The following is a 26562-nucleotide window of genomic DNA, read 5'->3' as shown; positions in this document are numbered from 1 at the left end:
AATCTGCTGACTGCCGAGCTCACTCCTTCTTTAGCCTGGCATTCTCAGGGAATTGGCCCCCAGTTCCTACTGATGCTCAACAGGAGTTGGGCATGTAACTCTCTTAGACCTATTGCAAAATAACAGCTTTACATCTTTTGTCCTTAGTTTTCTGTGCCCATGGCCTAGGTACTAGATGATTGTGCTCTATAAGTACTAAAGCTGCTCAAAAGATTTGTTTGAAATGTTCAGCTTTTCAACTGGACATTTTTTTTAATGAAAAATTCCCTTACGGGCCTCTTTTCTCCCACAGCCCAGCTGCACCAGTTCCAAGGGGATAAGCAACAGAAAAGTGTACCATACCTCCAGAAATAATTTATGTTGGGAGTGAAAACTCAGGGAACTGGGAGACAGGTTCCTTGTTTTATCTGAGCTGGATCCTCACCCCCTCTTAATATCATATCCTCTGAGCAGCTCATCTGGGACATGTTGCTTTGGAGCATGCCATCATATGCAGTTTCCTGCTTCCCATAGGACACTGTATATTATCAGACTGGAGGGATCCCTCCTGTAACAGCTTTCTCATTCCTTTGAAAGTCTGAGAATCAACTGCTATTTCATCTCGTCAAGGGGGTGGCAGGGCTGATTCATTCAGAGAGCATTTATCAAGCAACCATTTTAATAGGGTTCATCGCAGGGTGTGAGAGCAGTCTAGATTAGTGTGCAATCTGTGCATTCTTTTCAAACACTTGTCCTTTGAAGAAACCGCCCAAATGGGATTCACGCTCCCTCACACTCTCTGTAATACAGATAGGAACTGGATTAAGGGCTTAGAGAGGGAAACGAATAAATGGTTGCCCAAAATCTCTGCAACACACAGGAAAGGGGAATCCTGAGAAATTAGGAGAGGGAGAAGACCCTTGTGGCTGCGGCTGTGTCAAGCTGAGAAGATGGTTAATCAGTGGGAATGATGTCAGTGGAAGAACCCAGCTCCCTAAGGACAAAGCTGTATTGACCCTACGGTCATGTGACAAGAGGGAATGTAAAATGTGATCCATGGCAGATGATCACCCCAAGCCACTTGTGCAGAGTTCTATTTCCAGTGCTCGCTGGTTAATAACCTGATAGGAGAATAACTTCAGGAGAAAACAAACAATGGTTCTGCCTGCAAATATTTCTTGTACTTGCTTTCCCCTTTTTCTCATCAGCGTTTGTCAAGTTTTTCTCCCGAGGGTGGATTTAAAGCTCATAGTCTGGAGGGTATGTGAATGCCAGTCATCCGAGCCCATCTGGGGTTGGAGAGGTATCCTCCCATTTACATCTCTAGCCTGAGGGCATCTAAACCAGTTCTGGTGACCGCTCTCACATAAGGGAATCGCAGAAGAACTCTATGCCCTATGTCTCCAACTTGGTGGCATCTCAAATGAGGGACAAGGTGTGGCCTGATGGAAGGAGTTCAGGCAAACGTTTCATTTCCCCAGCTGAAACATGCAGCAGATACCCAACTTGAGGACATCTGCAATGCTAGTCATGGTCACTGCAGCAGGCACACAGCTGGCATAAAGGATTCTGGGTGGCACTCTCTTGAACTAGGTGGGCAGCTGAAATGCTGCCCAGGGTGACTGTGCCAGGCCCTGAGCTGATTTCGTTTATTCTTCACCATCACCTGAAGCCTCAGGTGTTGAGCACTGGTTTGGCATGACATCAGGCTTGATGGATCAATGGTGTGAGCTGGGCAATCTTGTTTCCCTCCAGTGAATAAATACTAAAAATATGATTGGACTCTGCACCTTTTCCTCTTTGCACTCTAACATTTGGATACTTTCCCTACATCTCCTCTCAGTGTACAGTTCAAGTCATCATGCAGCATGAACATGGTCTGCGGGGCTGCTTGTCTCTTCCCAGTTGGGTCACTGGGCAGCTCTCCAGTGGTGACTGTCCAAGCAAATCTACTGTTAGGCACTGTGATCCTGACAGGAAAAAGATTTTCCCAGGTTTGTCATGCTCACAGACAACACATGCAGGGCAATACCCCTGGGCCACTCCACTTCACTGCCCTGCAGAGAGGAAAATACTAAAAGGTGGGCGGTGCTAATTAAAAGGAATAATCAGAAATTCAGCCCATTTTACTCTTGCTCAGTTGATCCAGACTTAAATCTCTCAGCCTCACGTGGTAAAGACCAACCACTATTAAAGTTATACGGACAGACGTTGATGTAAAAAGCTTCCTAATGCTGCATGGCTGTATTCACCTATTGATCTAAGTGTTATCAGTTTGATCTTACTGTCAGCCCCACAGCAAACTAACCTGCTTCCAAATTCCATTCTCATAGCTCAGGTCCTTTGACTTCTGTTTGGAGAGGTTTCCCAGTGACCAAGTAGCATAGCTGTATGGTAGTTCTATATCATGGATGAGTACCCCGGGCCCTTTTATTTTCGCTTTGAGGTGCTGGAGCTGAATTTGGGCTATGGAAGGTGTTATGTTGGCCAAGAAGTGCTGTATACAAATGTAAGGTGACATGATTTATATATCACAGGATGGGGAGGAAAGATTGTCCCATAGTTCAGACTCTAGAGTAGAATGAATCATTTACGATGAATAATTTATTTGAAGAATTTTCTATTCACAACTTGTTTGTGACCAGCCTGTGATTTTTCTCAAAGGCACTTTTTTTCTGAAATGATTTACTTACTCTTCTTTGGGAACCGTTCTTAGTCTGTAGCTTATTCACAAGCCGTGTGTTGTGAGTTTTCGATATGCGAGTTCCAATCTGCTTTGATTGGACAACTAGGTCACGTTGCATATTAGGATGAGTGGAACTCTGGAGGCAGTTTTCTGGACCAAATTCTCAGGATTACGAATTTGAAATATACTCCAATATCCACTTACAATTCACAGTTGCCATAAACATCCTTGCCAGTCAGCTCATTCACTAGAATATTCATGGAAAATGAATACAAAAAAGGGCACAGTAAAAGCGAACTGGCTGAAAAATTACAAACAAAGCTCAATGATCGTTTTTGCAATATTCACCTCGTTTTAGTGGCTCTATAGCTAGTTCTGCCACAGACTTCCTGAGTGACCTTGGGCAAGTCATTTTAGCTCTGTCCCTCAGTTTCTTCCCTTTGGAAAATGGAGACAATCATAGCTACATAGTCCATGGGGGTAGGGGACTGTTAAACTAAATTCAAGCCCCTTGATATTCCCAGAAAACAGGTTCTATCAAGGTACAATGTATCATGGTTATAAGTGATGATCTCAAATACTGATTCATTAAGTTCCACCACCCTCCTCTGAGCCAAGTACATTTGATCATCTCCCTATGACAGATAGGGCAGGGAAGGTAAGTGACTTGGCCATGGTCACCCAAGAAGACAGTGTAAGAAGCAGGAACAGAAACTCACACACACTTATACACACAAACACTCAGGCACAGATTTACACAAACAGAGACATAAACTCATACACAGACACACAGCCTTACAGACAGACACACAAACACATGCATACACAGACACACCTATACACACACACACACAGAGACTCAATATGCAGACACATAGATATACACACACAGACACACACACAAACAGAAAACACACAGATTCTCAGACAGACACAGGCACAGGTTCACACAGAGATTTTATATAGACAGCAAACACAGTCCTGCTCACAGATGCTAACACAACCAGATACCACCCCCCACCCCGACATACCCCATCACAAATGACAAATCAGATCCACCTGTTGGAATGGGTTGAATCCACATCAGAAAAAAATGGCCTTTCTGTTACCCCAGAGAATGAAATTAATTTAGCTGAGATGCTGGGCATTGCATACAGGAATTGGTACTAGTGGTAAACGCCCCGTTATGAATAGCAGGGTTCTTTGATAAGTTTTCATTGAAATCAGACCATCTTTGCAAAGCCTTTTGATATTGGTGAATTGGCAAATTCCCACCAAAAATGTTTCACTGATGTTTTTCTGACTAGCTGTAGATTTGGGGTTTTGGCTTGGCTCTTTACAGAGATAGGAGCCAACTGTAAGATTTGGGTTTAAAGTATGAAATCCCCATCTGCACCCCAAAATGTGTAGGTGCTTGGATCTGTGATTTTGTGTTGGGACAATGCCCAGGTGTGATGCTGTTTGGTGAAATTTCGGCCTGAGTCCAGCAAGCCTGACTGTAGATGGTTCAGCTGGGCTTCAGTTTATACATGAACCTTTCTTCTGGACATGTGATTCTGGCTTGAAAATTAATTTGGTTTGTCTCACCCTGTTCTCCATTGGAGCATATCGCAATACAGCACAGCTGGCTCAAGACAAGGCGAGCTGTGAAACAGCAGTGGGTGCTGTGCATGAGGAGTGAACCGAATGGACAGAACAATGGGGGAGCCAGGAATGGACTAGCAGTGGGCATCAGAAGTGAAGTGAGGTGCACTGGCAGAATTGTGCGTAGCCTAGGACTGGGACAGCAGCGGGTTCTGCAGGTCAGGCTGGTTGAGGTGATTTGCAGAGCTTGTTGCGTGCTGGCCTGCAGTATGCCTGGTTCTCATAGGGTGACCAACCAGCAAATGTGAAAAATCGGGACGGGGGTGGGGGGTAATAGGAGCCGAAATAAGAAAAAGACCCAAAAATCGGGACTGTTCCTATAAAATCGGGACATCTGGTCATCCTAGGCTCTCACCACCTGTCTTAGTCCTATATTTCTGTAAGTACTAACCTGACTCACAAGTCAGAAATAAAATCCAAAGTCAGTAGAGAAGTGAGGGGATCAGAGAAATAGTTTTGACGCTTGAGGTCAGATACTTAAAGGCCTCCTCTGACGCCACTCCTCCCAAAGCCCAGATTTGTCGCTACCATAGACACATCTTGCTCAAACGTATCCCATTTCACAACCCACTGTAAGGAGTCAGAACATTTGATAGTGGCAGATTGTCCATCTCCCCCTGCCCAACTTTTCAGCAGTGGCCTTTGCACTTGTCACTGCAGGGTATGAAAAAGACCAAGATTGAGAGGACATTGGAGTGGGGGCCATTAGAGAGACCTGTCAACTCCCACTCTCATGGCAAGTGAGGTTCTCTCTTTTGGGATTAGGAAATTGTGAATGCATTTCTCTGCTGGGATGAAGGACCTGGCAATGTGTCTCAATGAAACATTTGAAATCTCGCTTACAAATGTTTAAAATCTCACTTGTTCGCGTTGTCACAGCTTGACAGCCTCAGTGTTAAAACCTTCCTAAATATCAGATGCTATTTTTATAGCTGTGAGCTTAATTCCTGCTAATGTCATGAGACTGAATTCTAGAGACCGCGTCCATGCTGAGCATTTCAGGGAAATTCCCTCACCCTTGCTGTAGGGCTGATGCAGCTCCAACAGGGCTAGCACCAAGGGGAGTGCTGGTGGAGATGAGCCACTGATGAGGTCTAGAGCAGGTCTACAAGACACAGTGGTAAAAATGCTGACTTCTGAACTATGCTACATCTCTCAACTTTGCTTGCATCAATGGAGGTGCACTGGTGCTAGACCAGTGGTGGGAGAATGCTCTACAAGTCTCCATGCAGACATGGCTATTCCATTCAGATACTGATTTCAGTGGAGCCACTCCAGGTCTGCCTCAGTGTAAACGAGAGCAGAATTTGGCCCTCAGTTTTCTGCCTTGTCACAAATAAGTGTTTGTCTCATTGCAAGTGTAACCTGAAGACACAGGAACCGAGACCCTGGCTTAGTGCCCGAGAGAGGAAAAGCGAATTACGTTGAAGTGCTGACATGGGAAAATCAGTGAAGAATCAGTATGAAAGGAACAAATCTAAACACAGAAGTGCAGCTGAGGTAGCCTAAAGTGAGGCAATGAGAGGGAATCCTCAAACTGCCTTTCACAAGGACATGACGCTGGGATCTATTTTCATTCATTTCAGGGAAACCCCTTTCCGTTGCTTTCAAACATGCAACCCAAAGAACCAACAGATGGGAAAATGGCACTTGGTGCAACCAGATCAGCACTTGTCATGGGTTATCTCAGTCTCCTTTGGTATCTGTCTTGGTGTTTATGGATAAGGTTAGCAGGTAGCAACTGTGAAAAAATGGGACGGGGGTGGGGGTAAAAAGGCGCCAATATAAGAAAAAGTCCCAAAAACCAGGATTGTCCCTTTAAAAATGGGAAGGATGGTCACCCTATTTACTGAGCACCCAGCCCCAGGTGATCTTGGTTCTAGGTTCTTGACTCTTTCTCTTTCTAAAAGTATCTTACTGTCTCTTTAACTTGTCTTAAAACAATGAGCTACATGGATAAAAAAGGAGGCATCTCTGAAGTGTCAGGTTTCAGATCCACACACGCCCAATATAACGGCAACGGGGCATGACTTATCAGTCATTATTACTCTTGTTTTACAGTAAAAGCAGTAGCATGCGTCAGGAAGTGGGATTATCCACACATTTCACATCACCATGCATCTATGCGTACAGCCACAGGGGTATTCCTCATTTATCCCACAGCAGCTCTTTCAATGGTAGCATTGGCTCCTTTTGGCGCAGAACACCTCTGCCTGCAACCCCCCATTTGCTCTTACTTCATCACAGCTGAATTTACACTAATGAAATACCCAGCAAAGGAAGACAAGAAGCAGCCACACAGAGTTCAGAGAGAGACTCGGGTTATTTTGTTTTTTTTTTTAGTTTACTTGGGTAAAAAAAATCCCCTGAAAACCCTAAGAGAGACTTGGACAGGACTGGAAGAAAAATCACTCTAAAACTGACATGTGCTTCACCTCTGAGACAGAAGCTGCAGATCAGAGTGCCTGAAAGACGTAAGCAGACCATGAGTGCTCCGTGGACCACAGGGAGAGATCCTCTGGGCCAGAAGTGTTATAAATTCAAGTTGTCACTCCAGGCTTGTCAACACAATCAAGTTAAAGCATACAAGCATTCAGCCATCATAACTGACCCCCGAAGCCACCCCCTGTTGTTTCTTCTGCCTCACAGCCGCAAACAGGAAACAAAAGCAAAAGCACTGGCAAAGCACCAGCTAATGCCCAGTGAGCACTCAGAAGCCAGACACAGCCCTGCAGTGGGATCTGAAGCTGGCCAGGCTGAGGATCTGTTGTGCTGTGAGGGGGACTCTCAACTGAGAACCGTCTGCCACTGAACCGGGAAAGCTGAGTTCTAGACAGTGGCAGCAGACACACAGCTGCCTATAAGGAGACAGTAACGGGGTCCCAGGGTTTAAACATTTTCACCAGCAACACCTTGCGTTGCACTTTCAACTGAAGAAGTAGCCAAAAGAGAGTACAGACCTGGGGAGTGACCGTAGAAACCCACACCACTCGAAGGGTGAGGTGCCACTGTGTTCTGCAGCCGCTACAGCTTCCAGAAGCTGGATCAAGGGCAGGTTTACAATAATCCAGCCAGGAGGCATGGCTGGGAGAGGCCAGCTTTATGCCTGAGAGGAAAGGCCACAGTCTCCTGGAAATGGGCACTACAGGCTGCTGTTATTCTGTGCACGTCCAGATGAAGTGAGGGATTCAATGGGACTTTTAAGCCACTAGCAAAGGGTAGCGTGCCATCCCCAGTTTTCCAAGCTGGCCCAAAATCACTGGCAATACCATTCATTTGAAAGAGCAGTATATATTTTCTCTAGAACGGAGGCTGAGAGGCATGCAGTCTAATCCAGCAGAGAAAGCGTTAATACATATTAAGCATGACTCAATGTCAAGTGTGCACCAGGATGGCTTATTGACGAAGTCACCTGGTGACAGCAAGGGCACGGGCTCCCTTAATGTCTGTGATGGATCATCAGGGCAGGGAGGGATCCCTGCAGAACTTGCTAGGGGACACTGTCCCTTTAAACTTCACAAAGAGAACCACATTTTTACTCTCAGAAACTGACAATAATGATTCCCCCAGTCACTGCAGCCTTTGTCTCTCCCTGCAGTGAGAGGCAGAGGGGTAGGGCAATTATTTCCCATTACACTACACTGGCTAAGGTGAATAAGAAAACAGCCACGCTCATGTCACAGCTTCCCCAAGGTGTGTTCTAGAGGGAAGCCTTACCTTTGCTCTGAGTATTTCAGGGGAAACAAAGGACACAGCATAGAGGGACCTACGCAGAGGAAGTCTCCACAAGATTAAAGTTCCAGTAGCCTGGAATCAGGCGAGTCTTTGAAAACTAAGTACCAATGTCATTCGAAATGCCAGTGCAACATACCAGAGAGAGGTGAATGGACTTGCCTACCCACACTTCTTTTACGATGCCCACATAGCCAAAGTGGCACAACCCATCTAATGTGGACACTATAAAGGCGTAGCTTATTCACATACAAGAAGGGAAACTATTATAACTCACTAAATAGATGATCTGGTGTCCACGGTAGGGGTTGAATCAAAATAACTTGTTGGCACAAATCCTACCCCTAATGGACATAGTTATACTGCTACAAAAACAGTGCACAGGCCACGCGGAACAGAAAGAGAGGGCTGGGGTGGTGGGCAGAGCACAGCCCTGGCAGTGAGTAGTTTTTGAATTCTAAAGCTGGCACTGACTCCCTCTGTTTTAATTCTTTGCCTCAGTTTGCCCCCATCTGCAGCAAAGTGGGGGCGGCTAATAATACGTGGAGCAGCAAGAAGGATTGCTTGAGAAACAAACAAACTAAATGACTGGCTTTCCCTGAAACATCTGTCACACTTCAGTAGCTACAGCCACCCCTGCTCCTTAGCTCTCACTATAGAGACTGGGAGTGGCTAAGTCATTATGCAAGGTAACCTATTTCCCCTTGTTTTTTCCTACCCCCCCCCCACCACTGTTCCTCAGACGTTCTTGTTAAACCCTGGATTTGTGCTGGAAATGGCCCACCTTGATTATCAAACACATTGTAAGGAGAGTGATCACTTTGGATAAGCTATTACCAGCAGGAGAGTGGGGTGGGGGGAGAGAAAATCTTTTGAAGTGATAAACACCCATTTTTTCATGGTCTGTGTGTATAAAACATCCTCACTGCATTTTCCACTTTATGCATCCGATGAAGTGAGCTGTAGCTCACCAAAGCTTATGCTCAAATAAATTGGTGAGTCTCTAAGGTGCCAAAAGTCCTGTTCTTTTTGCGGATACAGACTAACCCGGCTGCTCCTCTGAAACCACTTTTTAGATTGTGATGCTGAGGACTTATTGTCCTTGAAAACAGCCTGATTGTTTTTGACACCTGGCCAATTATATTCACACCCTTCACTTTGCATTTAATGAGCATTTTATCCATTTGTGCTTTTACTGGGATGCTTGAGACTTCCCGGTGTTTGAGGGCGAGAAAAGCAGGTTGTTCCCCTCCCACCCAACCCCCTTCGCATACGAGCCATCTTCTTCTGGACAGGATGCATGGCCCCAGCGTCCGACTCCAGAGCTGGGGGAAAGGGCATGTGTAAAAGCGGGCAAGCTGTTCTTCTCCTTACAATAACCAAGGGACATGTCTGAGCCAAGGAAAGACATGAGGGGAATAGAGCCAGCCCTGATTCCCAGCCCCGGTTGGTTACTGGGTCCTTCCAGAGGACACGTGACAGACTGTGCTTTCATTTCAATAGGCCAAGAAAGCTGAGCAAAGAGAAAGGAGGGGACTGAGAGCAGAGGAGGGGGGCTGAAACATAACCTGGGATCTGAGCATTCTTGAATTTGGGGGGCTGAAATGCAGATCTGGATGCAAATCCAGCTTCCTGCCATCTCTAATTTAGAGCAACTTTGCTCTCAAAGATACATGAAGAAATGTTGGAAAACTTTGAAAAGTTCTGTTTCTCTATGCTGTCCCCCTTCTCTTTTGCACATTATGCAGCTACTCTCTCCTGTTCATAAGCATTTAGGGTATGTCTACACTGCAATTAAACACCTGCAGCTGGCCCATGTCGGCTGACTCAGGCTTGTGGGGCTCAGGCTATGGGGCTGTTTAATTGCTGTGTAGACATTCAAGCTTAGGCTCTGGGACCCTCCCGCTTCAAGGGCACCTCCTCCCAAGCCTGAATGTTTACACCAGTGGTTCTCAAACTTTTGTACTGGTGACCCCTTTCACACAGCAAGCCTCTGAGCATGATCCCCATTCTAAATTAAAAACACATTTTTAAATATTTAACCCTATTGTAAATGTTGGAGGCGAAGCGAGGTTTGGGGGTGTAGGCTAACAGCTCACGACCTCCATGTAATAACCTTGTGACCCCCCAGAAGGGTCACGACTCCCAGATGAGAACTCCTGGTCTACACCATAATTAAACAGCCCCATAGCCCAAGCCCTGCGAGCCTGAGCCAGTTGACATGAGCCAGCCATGGGTGTTTAATTGAAAGGTAGAAATACCCATAGTGTCTCCAAAAGATGCTGGAATCACACAGCCCCGAGTCCAAAAGCCAAGATTATATCCCCAGAACAGGTGCAGAAAAGACAGTAGCAACTTGGCTCCATTGCCCCACCAATGCCCCTTAACCCTAACAAGGAGGCACCCCCTGAGTAGATTATTATTCCTATTTATTTGTATTGTGGTAGCATCTCGGGGCAACAATCAGGGATCAGGACCTCTTTGCACAAGGCACTGTACAAACATGTAACAAAGAGCCGGTTCCTGCCCGGTAGCATTTACAGTCTAAGGACAACTGTGCAGCTGAACCTCCAAGGGCCATTAGAGCTGTCTGACTGATGGAAATGGGGCAGGGAAGAGAAGCCACCTTTTAAATACATTGTAACAGCTTTATTATTTCATAGGAGCTGCCAAACCAGACCAGAGCAATGGTCCACCTAGGTCAGTGTCCCTGTCTCTTGGTGATTCAAAGGAAAGTTATTGCCCTCTGTAACCCCTCCTGCCCTCAGCACCAGGAAATGCAGCCAGTATAATGTAATAATAAAACCATGAAGAGGATTAATGAATTTATTTTATGGTGCCAGCTGTGTGCTAGGTTTCAGAGTAACAGCTGTGTTAGTCTGTATTCGCAAAAAGAAAAGGAGTACTTGTGGCACCTTAGAGACTAACCAATTTATTTGAGCATAAGCTTTCCTGAGCACTCATTGTGCTGGGAAGGAGGAGGGGAAATCTTTCCCTGCTCTTAACAGGAGTGAGGGGACCCTTGTCGTTTTAGCCTGGATGGTGTTAGCGCGACTCTGATTCATAGAAACGTCAGATCTTTTACCACCATGCTGCCTGCAGCAGTGAGTTCCGCAGGTTAACAGAAATCCCGCGCTGTTTATAACGTGCCCCCTCCATCCCCACTCTGTGCCCCTATAGAATGCTTGGCCTTTTAATGCCAAGCGGCCCCTAGGAGTAGGTTATTATGGGATGGAGTCATGCCCAGAGGCCACCTGGCAGGGTCCCCAGCCCCACCGCAGATAGCTGCTAGGCTTGGCTCAGCCTGGGGCTGGAGTGGAGGAGGTAGGAGCCTTCGGAGCAAGACGCAGAGGGCTCCAGGGGAGGAGGGAGGGCCAAGCGCAGCAGAAGGGGGAGCTGGGGACAGGGGGTGGGGGCGGGGGGGGGCGCACAGGGAGTTAATCACAGAACCCCAGCCCCACCTCGTGGAAACCCCTGCACAATTCAGACTGGGCTCTCTCCACTCCCATCCCATCCCATCCGGACCGGTACCGGCTCCCCGCATCTCCACCCGGACCGGTACGAGTTCCCCGTCCCCATCCGGGCCGGTACCGGCTCCCTCTATCCCCATCCGGACTGGAACCTGCTCCTCCATATCCACCCGGACCGGTACCTGCCACTGCTATCCCCACCCGGACCGGCATCTGCTCCTCCCATCACATCGGGATCGTACCTGCTCCCCATCCCGCCGGGACCGGGACCGGGACCGGTGCCGGCTTCCCCCATCGCTAGTCGGGCCGGTTCCTGCTCCCCGCGCCCCCTGTTCGCCTCTCAGAGACCCTCGTTCCCCACTTGCTCAATGCTCAGTCCCTGAGCGGAGAGAGCGAAACACGCCCCCTTCCCACATCGGCAAGGGCAAGAGACCCGGAGAGCCAGACAAAGAAACTCTCCTGAACCCCCCGCCCCTCCTTCCTCTCTCCTCCATCATCTCCTCTCCCCGGCACCCACCCCCCAGCACCCACCCCGGCACCCCTCTCCTCCCCACAGCACCCACCACCCACCCCGGAACCCCTCTCCTCCCCCAGCACCCACCCCGGCACCCCTCTCCTCCCCCAGCACTCACCTCTCTCCTCCCCACAGCACCCACCACCCACCCCAGAACCCCTTTCCTCCCCCAGCACCACCCTGGCACCCCTCTCCTCCCCACAGCACCCACCACCCACCCCGAAACCCCTCTCCTCCCCCAGCACCCACCTCTCTCCTCCCCACAGCACCCACCACCCACCCCGGAACCCCTCTCCTCCCCCAGCACCCACCCCTCTCCTCCCGCCAGACCCACCCCCAGCACCCACCCTGGCACCCCTCTCCACCCCTAGCACCCACCCCGGCACCCTGTCCCCTCCAGCATGGAGCACCCCCTTTCCGCCGGGCAGTCGACCCCCCTGCAAGCAGCCCAGCGCCCACCCGTGCCTCCCGAGCGCCCGTCCCGGAGCCCGCTCCCCGGCGGCAGGCGGCGGGGAGCGGGGCAGGGCGCGGGGCTGCTTACCCGGTCTCCTCCTCCTCGAGCTCCGAGATGTCCACGAAGATGAGGAAGCCCACGAGCAGGGTGAGCAGCGCCAGCGCCCAGCTCCGGCACGGCAGCTGCATGGCTCCTGGCCGGGGGCGGGGGGCGGCTGGCTGGGGAGCCGCGCTGGGGTCCTGGGCGGAGCCCCCCGGGAGGGCCAGCAGCTCGGGGGCTCGCCCGAGAAACGCCCCCACCCCCTGCCCGACTCGCCGGGTTCGCTCCTTCTTCGCCCTTCCCCGCAGCCCAGGGGTGGGCAGGGGCTGCTGGCAGAGCCCGGTCCCCTCTTTGCAAAGGAGCAGGAGAGAGCTTTTTCCACCCTCCCTGACACTGAGAGAGGGAGGGAGGGAAGGAGACAGAGGCTGGGAAATGTATCCCCCTCCTCCCTCCCGCCCCCCCTCAAAGTTTGTCTGACACACAGACCGGCACCTGGGGACAGCAGTGGGAGCAGCTCCTGCCTGCACTCCCCTCACACAGACAAGGGCAGGTGGGCAGAGGCAAATGCTTTGTAACATCCCCCCCTTCTCAAGTGTGGGGCAGATCCATTGCCAGCACTGGGCACACTCCTCTCATGACATCGGAGGTGCTATACCCTGGCATAGGCAGAACCTTTGGCCTCTCCTTATGGACCCATGTGAGATCTACCATGTGCAGAAGATGGACTTAGTATGATTAAAACTGACCCCTGCCCAGGGGGTGTGGTGAACCTTCATTTATTAATGTCTGCTAAGTGCTAGGAGATCCTCAGATGAAAGGCGCTATATGTCACGGACCAGCACCCCATTGCACAGGGGTCCAAATTTTATAGCCAAGCCCTCTAGATTTGTACTGGCAAAAATGCCCATGGAAGTATTTTGCACCTTCAAAATGATGTGTGCATCAGCCTTCCTGCGTACACAATCTGCACATGTAAATACAGGTGTTGGAGGAATTTTTGCAGGTCAATTGCTTATGCATGTATTGGAGGGAGTGCCAGCTGGTGGCAGGTTTGTCCCTCTACGAACAAAACATACTCTTAATAATGATGATTATTATAATCACATTGCTTACAGTAGTGATTGTACCTTTCCACTTCTTGTATAATGTATACATTAAATGGGGTCCTTTGGGGTAGAAAGCACTATATAAAAATAAATAATATAAGATTGTTAACATTCCTTATTAGTATTAATATATAACATGGGAAAAATAAATATTTGAAGATTGTGATGCTGCTTTTGTAATAATAAAATATTGTCCTGCTGTGACTCAATCTCACTAGAGTTACATCAGATTAATTTGGCCCATTGTGTTTACCAGCAAAGGCACACAATAGTCTTACTTCCCAGAGACCTGTCACACTCCTAGCCCCAGTAACTTGCTGCAAGCTACAGCCAGAATCTTAGTTTCTATGCTGGAGAGAAATGGCCGCTGGGGTTAGAGCTGCAATTTCTTTCACAGGCAGGGTTGTGATGGTGTGTGTGTGTGTGACAGGGTGGGAGGAGGGAAAAAGGAGGAGGGGTTGGACCAGAGAATGACCCAGGAGGTTCTTGCCTTCCAGCCTTATCATTGATGAGGCTATGATTCCAGGATGGATCCTGCCATGGAGATAAAGGGCCAATAATGCAATGGGGTTAGCCAAGGCCAAGCTGGCCTGCTGTGTCCAAACCCAGGCTTGTTGCAATTGAGCTAAAGGTTGCTGGACAGAACAGTGAATTATCTGGTGTTATACATGCCACCAAACTGGAGAGGTATGCAGTGGATTATAATGCAGCAGATAGGAGAGGCACAGATGGGATGGGAGGGGAAGGGAGGGTGAGAGGGAGACTAATTGCTTACATATTTAAAACAGCATCTTTAGCCTGAATAGGAGGACTATTAAGCAAAACAGGGCTATTAAATGGGCCACTTGGAGAACTGCCATTTTCTATTCTACACTCAGTTTTGTACTGGTATAGCTATGTCGAGTAGGGGTGTGATTTTTTATTATTAGAGATATTCTGGTACAAATCCAGATGTGGATGCAGTTATATTGGACTGAGATACACTGATAAAACACGTCTACCACTATAACTGCACCCACATTGAGTGTATGTGAAGGGTTGTACCAATATAACTACACCAGTATAGTTAAAGTGGCACAATTTTTTGTGGGTAGCCAGGGGTGTGGTGTGGTGTGTTCCCCTAGTACTAGATGCCAGTATGAAAGAGGTGCGGGGGTCTTTTGTACCTGATGCCCTTTCATAGCCTCCTGTGGGAGCTGGGTTTTTGAAATTTAATATAATTGTAAATAGGGGAAACAAACCATCAGCTACTGTGAATTTATAGGTTAAAATACAGCATAGGCCAGTCCAGTACAATTACACTGTGCCTCTGTATATACTAGAGCATATCCAGTAGATTTAGAGTCTGTATACCGTATTCAGAATGGAGCATAGCAAGAGCTTTGGGTTTAATAAGATGTTGTGGAAGTGGAAACAGCTCCATAATTTCCCCTCTGCAGTAATCCAGAAAAAAAGGCTTGTTTTCCTTCCAATTTCCATTTCCTCAGCTTCTCTGCCCACCACATCTTGAGGCTCCACAGGAAATGGGCAGCGTGGCCAGCCTCACGAATGGGCTGTAGAGCGTGCGGTGAAGAAGGGCTTTGAGAAGGAGGCTGGATAGTGTGATGGCTGGCATCTGGGATTCCTAGGAGGAAGAGGAGTGGCGCTCTCATCCTGTGACTCTTGGGAACACCACACAATCGGCACTTTCCCCCACTATGTGAATCTCTAGTGGTACAGAAGCTCTGCTCCTCAGGGTCCCTGCCTGCTCCACCCCAGATGGTGCTTCAGTCCTTCTGTCTGATCCTTCTGTTTAGAGTGTGCCAGCCACATTGGCTAAATATCAGAACAGCCTCAGAGCGGTCTGAGCAGGAGGGCAGGATTCTATGCTCTGCCTGTGGCAGGAGTCATACTCCATAGGCTGTTTGTCTGTCCGGGTGAGGACTTTATTAGGAAATGGGGCTTGTTGGCTGGAGAGTCATCCCTTCTGCTAAGGAGAGACTTGTGTAAATAGATGCCTGCTCTGGGTCTTGATCCACCTGCCACTAAGTCCGTCAGTGGGAGCCCTGCCACTGACTGCAATGGAAACAAGATCAGGCCCTGAAGGAGGCATGCCGTGAGTTGAGTTTGATGTCCTATACCAGAGAGCTCCATAGTTAGGTGCTTTCACAGAGAACACTGTAGAATCTTGCTCTTGGTGCCATCAGCTGCCTCATGCCTATTGATGGAGCACTGCAGAGGGAAAGACCTTCTATAGGTGATCAGGCATTGGCTATGAGGACCAGAACCTTGAATTGGATCCAGTATTGGAGGGGGAGCCAATGTCCTGGGTGAAGGATGGTGTCTGGCTCCCTGGATTCCCATGGGTTAAGGAACCAGGCAATTTACTGTCTTGTTTTGTAACTGATTAACATAGTCACAAAATGTCACATAACTCCATGCAGCTCTGTGACATAAATCTGGGGAACTTACTGCATCAGTTACGTCTAAAAGTGTCTAGTACAGCAGCCTTGAATATAGGCACAAAATCAGTATAACACATACAGACCATAGTACAATATATTTCAGCCTGCACACAGTCCTTCTGGAGGAGTCTGAGACTCTCCCATAAAGGATGGTGCAAGATTTGGGTTTAACACACCCCATTTTGCTAATATGCTATTTATCCCAAAGTGCGTCACAAACAATGGGCCTGATTCTGCAGCTCTTAGTCACACTGTATATTGAAGCCACTGGGACTACTCACCCACTTAAAATTAAACAGGTGCACAAATGTGGCAGGGCCTCAATTTTATATCTCCTCTACAAGACAGGTTGCAGGAAGATTAGAGTAAACTGTGGAAAACAGTCCGTAAAGGAAGAGTAATATGTTCTGAAATAGAATAAAAGACTATTATATCGTCTTGCCTCTGGTAATTTGGAGAATAATTCTCCACTCATAGAATTCTGCACTAAATACTGGGAGTACTGAAAAAAAAAATCTTTGCATAGTGGCAAAAGCAACTTCTTTATGCAATGTTGCATTCTCTGCTTTGAAGGCAAGGAAAAGAAAGGAAAGACACTTTTACATTTCCTTTTGACCTTTTATAAATATCAGTTTGTACTAACCAAATTCCCATACAATAGCTCCAAGGATTCAAGAAATAACAGTTAACTCTCTAGGGACATTAGAATCATAGAATCATAGAATATCAGGGTTGGAAGGGACCTCAGGAGGTCATCTAGTCCAACCCCCTGCTCAAAGCAGGACCAATCCCCAACTAAATCATCCCAGCCAGGGCTTTGTCAAGCCTGACCTTAAAAACCTTTAAGGAAGGAGATTCCACCACCTCTCTAGGTAACCCATTCCAGGGCTTCACCACCCTCCTAGTGAAAAAGTTTTTCCTAATATTCAATCTAAACCTCCCCCACTGCAACTTGAGACCATTACTCCTTGTTCTGTCATCTGCTACCACTGAGAACAGTCTAGAGCCATCCTATTTGGATCCCCCTTTCAGGTAGTTGAAGGCAGCTATCAAATCGCCCCCTCATTCTTATCTTCTGCAGACTAAATAATCCCAGTTCCCTCAGCCTCTCCTCATAAGTCATGTGCTCCAGCCCCCTCATCATTTTTGTTGCCCTCCGCTGGACGCTTTCCAATTTTTCCACATCCTTCTTGTAGTGTGGGGCCCAAAACTGGACACAGTACTCCAGATGAGGCCTCACCAATTCCAAATAGAGGGGAATGATCATGTCCCTCGATCTGCTGGCAATGCTCCTACTTATACAGCCCAAAATGCTGTTAGCCTTCTTGGCAACAAGGGCACACTGTTGACTCATATCCAGTTTCTTGTCCACTCTAACCCCTAGATCCTTTTCTGCAGAACTGCTGCCTAGCCGCTCGGTCCCTAGTCTGTAATGGTGCATGGGATTCTTCCGTCCTAAATGCAGGACTCTGCACTTGTCCTTGTTGAACCTCATCAGATTTCTTTTGGCGCAATCCTCTAATTTGTCTAGGTCCTTTTTTATCCTATCCCTACCCTCCAGCGTATCTACCACTCCTCCCAGTTTAGTGTCATCTGCAAACTTGCTGAGGGTGCAATCCACAACTTGAGGAGGCATGGTGGATTTAGAATGCAGATATTAAACGACAACTTGAGGAGAGAGAGTGGATTTAGAATGCAGATATGAAAGACACAGATGTGTAGAGAGAGCAGAAGTTCTACGTATTTAAAACCAAGTCTTTAACCTGAGCAGGAGGCACCATTAAGCCAAGCAGTGGCATCCTGAACTGGCAGGGGAGGGACAGGCAAAATGATCTAATAGTGTCTTCTGCGATATGATGAATGATAAGTCCTTGTGCAGTGAGACCTTTCTCCTTCAAATTTGCAAAGCTGTAAAATGCATATAACCTTTATCATAGCTGTCAGTCCCAAATGAACAAAGTTTACAGTCCATTTTATACAGCTAAACAGTGTGGTGACATGACAAACAGGCATGACAAATGGAAGCCTATATTAACCAGGGCCACAACCTTTCATAGCCTCATTATCAACACTATAACCTGCCTACAGGCGCTTCCTCCAGTGAAAGCCTCAGGCCTCCTGAAAAAGTGAAACATCTCCCACAGGCCAGGAAGTGTCTGTTCCTCCTCAGCAAGTTCATTAGCAGGAAGCAGCATTGCAGATTTGGCAAGATTCAGTGTCCCTAGTCTTCTCCTGAAGGCTCTTGTCATACATAGCAGAGCCCACTTCTGCATAAACCCCACTCTTGCAGAATTGCAGCCGTGTTACTCTGTATACGCAAAAAGAAAAGGAGGACTTGTGGCACCTTAGAGACTAACCAATTTATTTGAGCATAAGCTTTCATGAGCTACAGCTCACTTCATCGATGCAGAAAGAATCCATTGCATCTTTGGCAGGTGAATGGATCTACACCTAATTATGCCTAAGCAGCCCTCCAGTGAGCAGAGCAAGTCACTGGGAACCAGGACACCTCGGTTCTTTTCCCAGATCTGTTTGACTTTAGACAAAGTCACTCAAACTGTGCCTCAGTTTAACTATATGCAAAACAACACTTACCTACCTCACAGAGATACTGTGCTGCTTGCAAAGTGCTTTGAGATCATTGGATGACTTGGCTCATGGGTCTAGAAGTGTGTTCTTCACTTAAGAGGCAAGACATATCGAGCCAGATTCTCAGTTGGGGTAATCTGATGTAGGTTAAAATCAAGGGAACAGGGTTGATTTATTCCAGTTTAGGATCTGGCCCTCTAAATTCCATTTTTTGGATGAACCATCCAAGAGAGAAATATTTATACCTGGCTCACTGGGCTGGAGCAAATGATCCTCACTGTCTTGGGATGGAGAGTGTAAAGTATCAATGTACTCCTCTTCCCAGTGTTTATTGTCCTCAGGAGTCGACCTCTGCCATATTCTGTATACCTAGAGCTGTGCAACAGCAGCGAAGATCCTCATTTTGGCACAAAATAAATGGAGAGCACAAAATTAAATTGTATTAATTTCAAGCTCTATTAGGATTTTCTGGAAGTAAAAATCAATAGCAAAGGACGGAATCAGTAGGGAATGTGACATGATTTTCCCAGCTTCTGAGAGGGAATTGTAAACAATGAAGGGACAACAAAATACACAACTATAAAAATGTACCAATTTCTCTGATGGGGAAAAAGAGAAAATAAAAAGCCTGCATAAACAGCCACTTGACTGTTGTTTGGCATGAATGTCCAAAACAGATAATTGTCCATTATTCTCCTTTGTTTTTTCTCTCCCATAGGAAATTGCAAAATGGGGTGATCCATCCCAACATTTCATTGTGTACAACTCACTATTGTCAGAGTGAAATGTTTGATATAAAACAAGAATAATCTTTCTTTTTATTATTATTTTTTTTCTGGTCCGATAAACTGTTTTAGATGAATAAAAAAACTACGTTGCAATGATATTGACAATTTGCATGTGAAAAGCTTTCCACCTGGTAACAAAAACAATTTTTTCAGTTGTGCCACCACTAGTCACAAGAGATAAGGTCCTTCCTCCTCCCCCTCAATTAGACACGCACAAAAAACTGAAAAGGTAGAAAACGTGTGACAATTGTACCTCCTGTTATCTGAGACTGGTGCTAATGTAGTGATATTTCCAAATGCATCTGCACAGCTGGCACTGTACCCAATCCATTATAGCCTGGCAGTTTGTGCATCTCTAACAGGGCACCTCCAATTTGGGAAGGTGGAACATAGCTGAGTACTGTCGGATGTCAAGTTTTTAAATGCAGCGTTAATGGCATTTGGCTGAAATCCCCAGATTTGCATTGCCCCTCTTTGTTGCTGTCAAGCTTTGGTGGATTATCAAACCACTAGGTGGCAGTGTGTGTATGTAGCGGGCGGGAAGCATTCTCTCAGGGGGGCCATGAACTTGGGAATGTTTTGATCATGCTTGATGAGCACAGGGTCACAGAGGTGCCCAAGGCAGTGAGAAAGAGAAGGAAACAAGCGGGAGGAGGCTTTAACTTTAAAGAATGTTGGTTCTTGCTGTGTTTTCATCGACCCTTGTAAACCTCCACATCCAAAGGGAGCAAATCCACTAAGTTTAAACCCAGTGTCAGCTCCACAGGCTCATGGAAGCAGTCAAAGAATTTCATAGAAATTTGCATTTGCAAATTTTCCTTACATAGAGCCAAACAAACAAACAAACAAACAAACAAAGGAGTCTTTCATAGATCATGTTGCTGTAGAAAAGGCACAAGAGTTACCTGTTCTATTCCCTGCTTACCCTGAGCCTACACACTTCAGCCTTATTCTTGTCTATGGCTTTGTCTACATTACCAAGTTTTGTGGCCAAAAACTGCCTTTTGGCGACAAAACAGTGAGAGCGTACACACTGCAATGAGACTTTTGTGGGGAAAAACGCCTGGTGTCGGCGACAAAAAACTTCCACTCCATGAGAGACTCTTTTCTTTTCCCCTCCCTTTGTTGTTGACAAAGAACCAGTGTAGACACTGCTGTTTGTTTTGTCGACAGAACTGGCTTCCACCAGTATCCCACAATGCCTGCCCTGATTGCTCTGCTCAGTGTTTTGATCTCTGCAGGCATGCGCCCCTCCCCTTTCAAAGCTGTGGGAAATATCTGACAGCTGAGGGTGCTGCTCCGTTTGGGGAACAAAGAGAAAATCATTGGAATGCCCGTGTTTTGCCCTGCGCTAGGAAGGCAGCGGCAGGCAGATTGCTGTCGCAGGAAGGGCGGGAGGAGAGACGGCTGCACTGCTTTGACATTCCTCAGCATGGAGAGCTTCCAGAGCTACTCATGATGCTGCTCCCTGCAGCTGCGGAGGCTGTGAGAGAACCGGGAGGGAATCCTCGCAAGATGCGCAGTGATCACCTCCACCTTCCCACAACACTGCACTGTGGGAAACATACCCACAATGCATGGCTCACCCGGTTGATGATGGTGCCCACAATGTGGACATGATCTGTCGACAGAGGGAGCAAGCGTGAACACCCTTTGGCAATTTTTGTTTTGTCGACTTTTGGGTGTCAACATTAAGTTTTGTCGACAAATCTTGGTAGTGTAGACAAAGCCTGTGTTACAACTGGAGGTGTGACTGTCGCTCGCGTAGGCATGGAGTTGTACACATCCAGTGGGCCAGCCTGTTGATTTAGAAGTAAAACTCATTCATAAGAGCAATTACATATTGGTAACTTGCACTATAATGAAATTGGGCTAAACAAGACCATATTTTCAATTAATCGGACTGGATTGTGTGTGTGTGTGTGTGTGTGTGTGTGTAACACTGATATTTTCTATAGCCAACCTGCAGTGATTCAAATTTAACAGCACTTTGCACAAAATAAGCCCCAACCGGTTATTATTTCTCCTTTACACTAATAGCTTTAAAGTGACTAGCTAACATAGAAGGGCTTCAGATACAAAATTCAGACCTAGATTTTGTCCTCAGCCCAGTTCAGAGCTGTTAGGATGTGATATTTCTCTTTGGCCTGATATTGTAATAAACCGTAATCATGAAGTTTATGGCTGAGTTTCAAAACCGCTACAGTTCAGGGGTATTTTTGGATTTGAAGTTCTGGTTCTGGCCTTTCTCTACTAGAAAGATTCCAGTAGTTCATCTTGTCCTGAATTTGGCAGAAACTCAGTCACTCTTTACAGCTGTGTTGAAAAGCAGGTCAGAAAACCTGACCTATAAGGAAAGATTTAAAAAAAACTGGCCATGTTTAGTCTTGAGAAGGACTAAGTGGGAGACCTGAGAACAGTCACTTTTGGCCAGATTTTCAAAAGAGTTCAGTATGTTGGATGCATGTAAGTCACGATGGGAGCAGTTGGGGCCGGGTACTTTTGAAAATCCTGCTGTCTTTTCAGGTGCCTAAATGGGAGCTGAGATAATTTTGAATATCTGGCTCTGCCATGGTACTGAGCCCCTGAAAACCCACTCCTTTGAACACCTGGTCTGTAGGTTTAGATGTCTACATTACCAGGGAAACAAACTTACATTCAAGTAATATCTAAATCTGATTGTACTATGGTATTAGATCATTAGGGTTCTTTGTGGTCAGGAGTATGAATGATCAATCTTCTGCCGGATTAAGCCTAGTACACAGAGATACCATCAGAGGGGAGCAATCAAAAGTAGCATTCATGGCAGGTTTAAATGATCTGTACAAATACAGAGGGGAGGGTGTGAGAGGGAGAAAGAGGGAGACTTCCTGACCTAGTGATTTATTTATGAAATTCCTAGAGCAGAGAAACGGCAGAAAGATCTTGAGGCTGCAGAGTGAGGTAAACAATGTGCCACAATATGTTTAGCAAACAATAACACAAGCTGCAGAAAGAAAAGGAGGACTTGTGGCACCTTAGAAACTAACCAATTTATTTGAGCATAAGCCTTCATGAGCTACAGCTCACTTCATCGGATGCAGAATACTCTATGGAGGGTGGAGATATACATCTCCTGCTTGGGAGGTTCGTGACTAAAGCCAGGGAACGGAGAATTTTAGTGTGGGGAAGCGGAAAGATTTCCCTTCCTTCTTTCTATGAATAAACCACAGCTGTGAGTCTGCTAAGAAATCCAGATCCTTGTTACCTACTTCCTAAAAAGCTCTGGCATCTCCCCTCCTGGTGCACACATCATCTCATGCCCTTTTGGTGTTCTGTCCTACCCACTCGTGGGCCTCCCTGTGGAATTTTGGACACTGATGCTCATCGACTTTATAGACATCTCTAAACTATCTGGGGAAAAGACTCTATTGGGCGCAAGAGCCCTGGAAGAGGCATTTCACAATGAATTGCAGTCTCTGGAGCATGGCCTGGGGCCCAGTGAAGGAAGAATTACAGAGTATGAGTCTAAGGCACAGTACAAGAAAGGCACGAATCAATGTTTAATGGCATCAGTGGCAGATAAGACTTCTTTAGCCTGGAAATTTCTACTGAAGCTGGATGGAGAAGCAGACTGTACTAACTGCAGAGATATATTCACCAAGAAGCTAAGGAACCAATCCTGTGAGGGGCTGAACTCCCATATCTCCATAGGAGGGCATGTTATACTGGAGATATTGTACTGTTGTTGCTCTGGTGTAGCTAGCCACCAGTGTAAACACATTATACCAGAATTGCTCACCCTAGTTTCAAACTAGAGTAAGCCACACCAATTCCAGCCCTATATTACACCAGAGCTGCAGCTGCACATCAGTATTTGGGGCTTGCACTGATGTAGCGCCATTCAGGCTTCCCGGACGACTCTCAGCACTGACAGGTTTATTTGCATTCTGGCCTCCCAAGGAGTCTAGGTGGCTGTGCTCATCCAGGGGGGTGCCCCAACCTCATAATGATGCATCTGTGATTACGGGTCTCTCAGGTGTGGAAGAAGGAAGTGAACTCCCACACAAACTTTCCTTGTTTGCCCACCAAGTTAGAGGATCCTTCACATTGGAGGAAATCATTACTAATTTGTCTATGCTGTCTCTTCTTGGTGCATAAACTGTTCAAAGCAAGCTAGCAGATACGGGAGAGAAGCCTTGTGAAAGGTGTTGCATAGGTGCATGACACCGTGTGGCCTAAAAGTATAAGGAAGGAATGAACTGATGTCTTTGGATTCTTCCTGACTTGATTGATTAGATTGTTCATCTACTGGAATCTGCCTATGGGAAGACAAGTTTTTGCTCTGATAGAATCCAGAGTCACTCCTATGGATTGTATAATTTGTGTTGGAGTCAGGACAGACTTTTCTGTGTTCACACAGATGCCAAGTGATGCCAGAAGATTGAGCAGCGGTTTCGTTGAGGTCAGAACTTCCAGCCAGGACCTGCCCATCAAAAACCAATAATCTAGGTATGTAAAGACTGTCAAGCCATTGTGACGAACATGTGCTGCGAACTACTGAGAATATTTTTGCAAACACACTGGGTACAGTTACTAGTCTGAAGGGAAGTACCCTGTATTGGTAGTTGTTGGGACCTACGACAAACCTGAGGAACTTCCAGTGGGAGGGATGAATGTCTATGTCAAAATAGGCATCCTTCATGTCGAGAGTTATGAACCAAGTGTCTCTGTCTAGGGATGGGATTATTAATGCCAGGGTGACCATCCAAATCCTCAATTTGCAGATAAAGACATTGAGTTGCTGAAGATTCAGGATGGGTCTCCATCTTCCCTTTTTTCTTGGTGATCAGGAAGTATCTGGAATGAAAACCCTTTCCTTGATGTTTATATGGCACCAGATCTATGGCTCTGCATCAGAAAAGGGAATCCACCTCTTGGATGAGTATCCCATCGTGAGAGCGGTCCCTAAAGAGGGAAGAGAGAGGAATTTGTCATGGTGCGAGCAGGCGCACTTCTCAACACCTCTGCCCGAAGCACAGGGTTGGCCTGCCTTGGATTAGACTGGGGCCTCGTTGCCCAATCCATGAAATGTTTCTTAAGCCTGAACTCCTGTTATTGCTGGGTGAGGCTGGGAAAAGAGCAGCAAATGGTACACTCCATGAAAAATGGGCTTCTCCCAAGCAATAAAGGCACTGTTCGTGGTCATTGCTGACTGGAAAGGAGTAGGGTCATAATCTCTGTCCTGTATTGGGAAGGAAGGGGGTTCCCCAAGGGGAAGGGAAGTCCTCACATTCTAATTAGAAATTAATTCTAGGAAAACTAGAGCTAAATCTAACTAACAATAACTCTATTTACAATATTTGCAGGTTTGAAGACAGGATCAGCTTGGGATGCTGGAGGGTTCTGATTCAGACCATGCGGCAGTAGAGGACGAATGGGAGAGGTGATCTGTTCACATCACCCCTTTATGCCCTGGGTTTGGAGCATGAGGAGGAGAAGAACACAGGCCAGACCAATGGACATTGCTAGCAAGAATCCTATGGTCTCAGATGCAAGGAGCTCATGCATACTCCACAGTGTTACACGCACAAAAATCAGCACTTGAAGAAGAACTAGGGAATCCACCCATTACAATTACTTTGACTTCAACTATAAACAGTACATCCTTATCTAAGGGCCTGACCCTGCTTTCCCTGTGCACCCAAAACTCCCATTGAAGTCAACTATGGCATTTTTAAAATAAAAACTCCTTTAGTTTTTAGAATTTCAGGACATGGGAACCCACATAATACCAAACCAACAAAAAAGCTTGGATGAAACAAACCACTAGGTCACACATAGACCTTCTCACCAGATTTCCAGCCCAGTTTTGCAAACTTGATGTCCCAATAACCTGACAAGTACTCGGAAAAATCAATGTAAAGGTCTTGACCTCAGCGAGTTTACACTGGAGCTGGATTTGATGCCTGGTCTTTGCATTCAATCAAACTCTTGAACCTTCTGAGGTTCACGCATTCCTAGGGGAAAAAAACCCCTCCATTTATACATGGAAACGTAGTGATCAATCAACTTTTATCGCTCCAGCTTTCATTACAGCAACTTAGAACAACAGAATAACAGCACGTAATGAAAACATTGTAAAAATGTAATAAAAACACACAATATTTGACTGTGCAAGCATTGCTGTTTTAGTACATCTTGGGGAACTGCACAGGAGAGGGCAGTCCAGTCTTCTGGTGTGCTGCCAGTAACCTCCATAACACTACATCACACTCTTTCCACTCCGGGAATTTTGCCGATTTAAACCACAGGAGTTATGGGAGACTTTCACAATGTTTAGATGCAGCAAATACCTGAAAGGTCTCTGGATGGGTTTTGTCATCTTGGCATGGAAAGTTAGGTGGGAAAATCGCTTAAGAACAGCCTCTCTCGTTGTACCACGGAGCTTCCTGGAAATAGCAAGGAGAGAAAAGATAGGTTCAGTTTGGGATTTGGAAGAAAGTTAAGGGAGGTGTGGGTGGTCATGATGTTCTTAAACAATTTGACCTGTCCAGACCCATCTCTAATTTAAACTTTTTGGACCAGATTCAGCCTAGATATGAATAGACACAACTCCCAAAGTACCTGCCAAAGGCTGGATTTGGCTCTTCGTGGCTGCCTAGTATCACAAAGGTGCCACCCTGTTTGCTTTCAAGAGATTATTTCATCTAATCTAATCTAATAATAAAATATCAGGGTTGGAAGAGACCTCAGGAGGTCATCTAGTCCAACCCCCGGCTCAAAGCAGGACCAACCCCAACACCAGTCCATGAAGCACTATGGTATATGAGCACCTAACTATCCCTTCTCCGGCTCTCATTATTATAATATTCTGGCTCCAGAATTAATCCTTTCCCGCATACATTTTCAGTTTGGAAAAAAAAAAAAGTAGGAAATATCTCCCAGGATGGGAAAATCTCATTAATTTCCCCCACCCCCATGTGGTGTGTTCATGCCCATGTCTCTTTTCACAGTGATAAATAAATCTAGGCAGTGATTTTACTGTCAGTTCGAAGAGGCTCAGAGAGTTTGCCTTTTATTTTAATAATTAACAATTAATGTTTTCACCTCCAAAATGTTTCACAAACATTAAAGA

The 26562-nt window shown here is 46.5% G+C and overlaps 1 protein-coding gene and 1 long non-coding RNA gene across 3 annotated transcripts in view; one reads left to right on the top strand and one right to left on the bottom strand.

Annotated features, from left to right (window-relative positions):
- ST8SIA2 (ST8 alpha-N-acetyl-neuraminide alpha-2,8-sialyltransferase 2) overlaps positions 1–12828 on the bottom strand; it is a 42249-nt gene extending 29421 nt beyond the window's left edge. The window contains exon 1 of one of the 2 annotated variants that reach the window (XM_074966505.1): positions 12567–12828. In XM_074966505.1, the coding sequence (XP_074822606.1) occupies positions 12567–12667 (101 nt within the window). In that variant the 5' untranslated portion in view covers positions 12668–12828. The remainder of the gene's footprint in view (positions 1–12566) is intronic. The other variant, XM_074966504.1, reaches the window with a different exon arrangement.
- LOC141995356 (uncharacterized) lies at positions 12494–26129 on the top strand. Its single transcript, XR_012641303.1, has 3 exons — positions 12494–12626; positions 23848–23936; positions 24794–26129. It is a non-coding gene; the product is annotated as an uncharacterized LOC141995356 (long non-coding RNA).
- Positions 26130–26562: the final 433 nt, after the last annotated feature.

This window comes from Natator depressus, chromosome 10, assembly GCF_965152275.1.
Source record: "Natator depressus isolate rNatDep1 chromosome 10, rNatDep2.hap1, whole genome shotgun sequence".
In the NCBI taxonomy this organism is placed as follows: Eukaryota; Metazoa; Chordata; order Testudines; family Cheloniidae; genus Natator; species Natator depressus.
The sequence above is the reverse complement of the archived record's forward strand: the minus strand, read 5'-3'. Positions and strand labels throughout refer to the sequence as shown.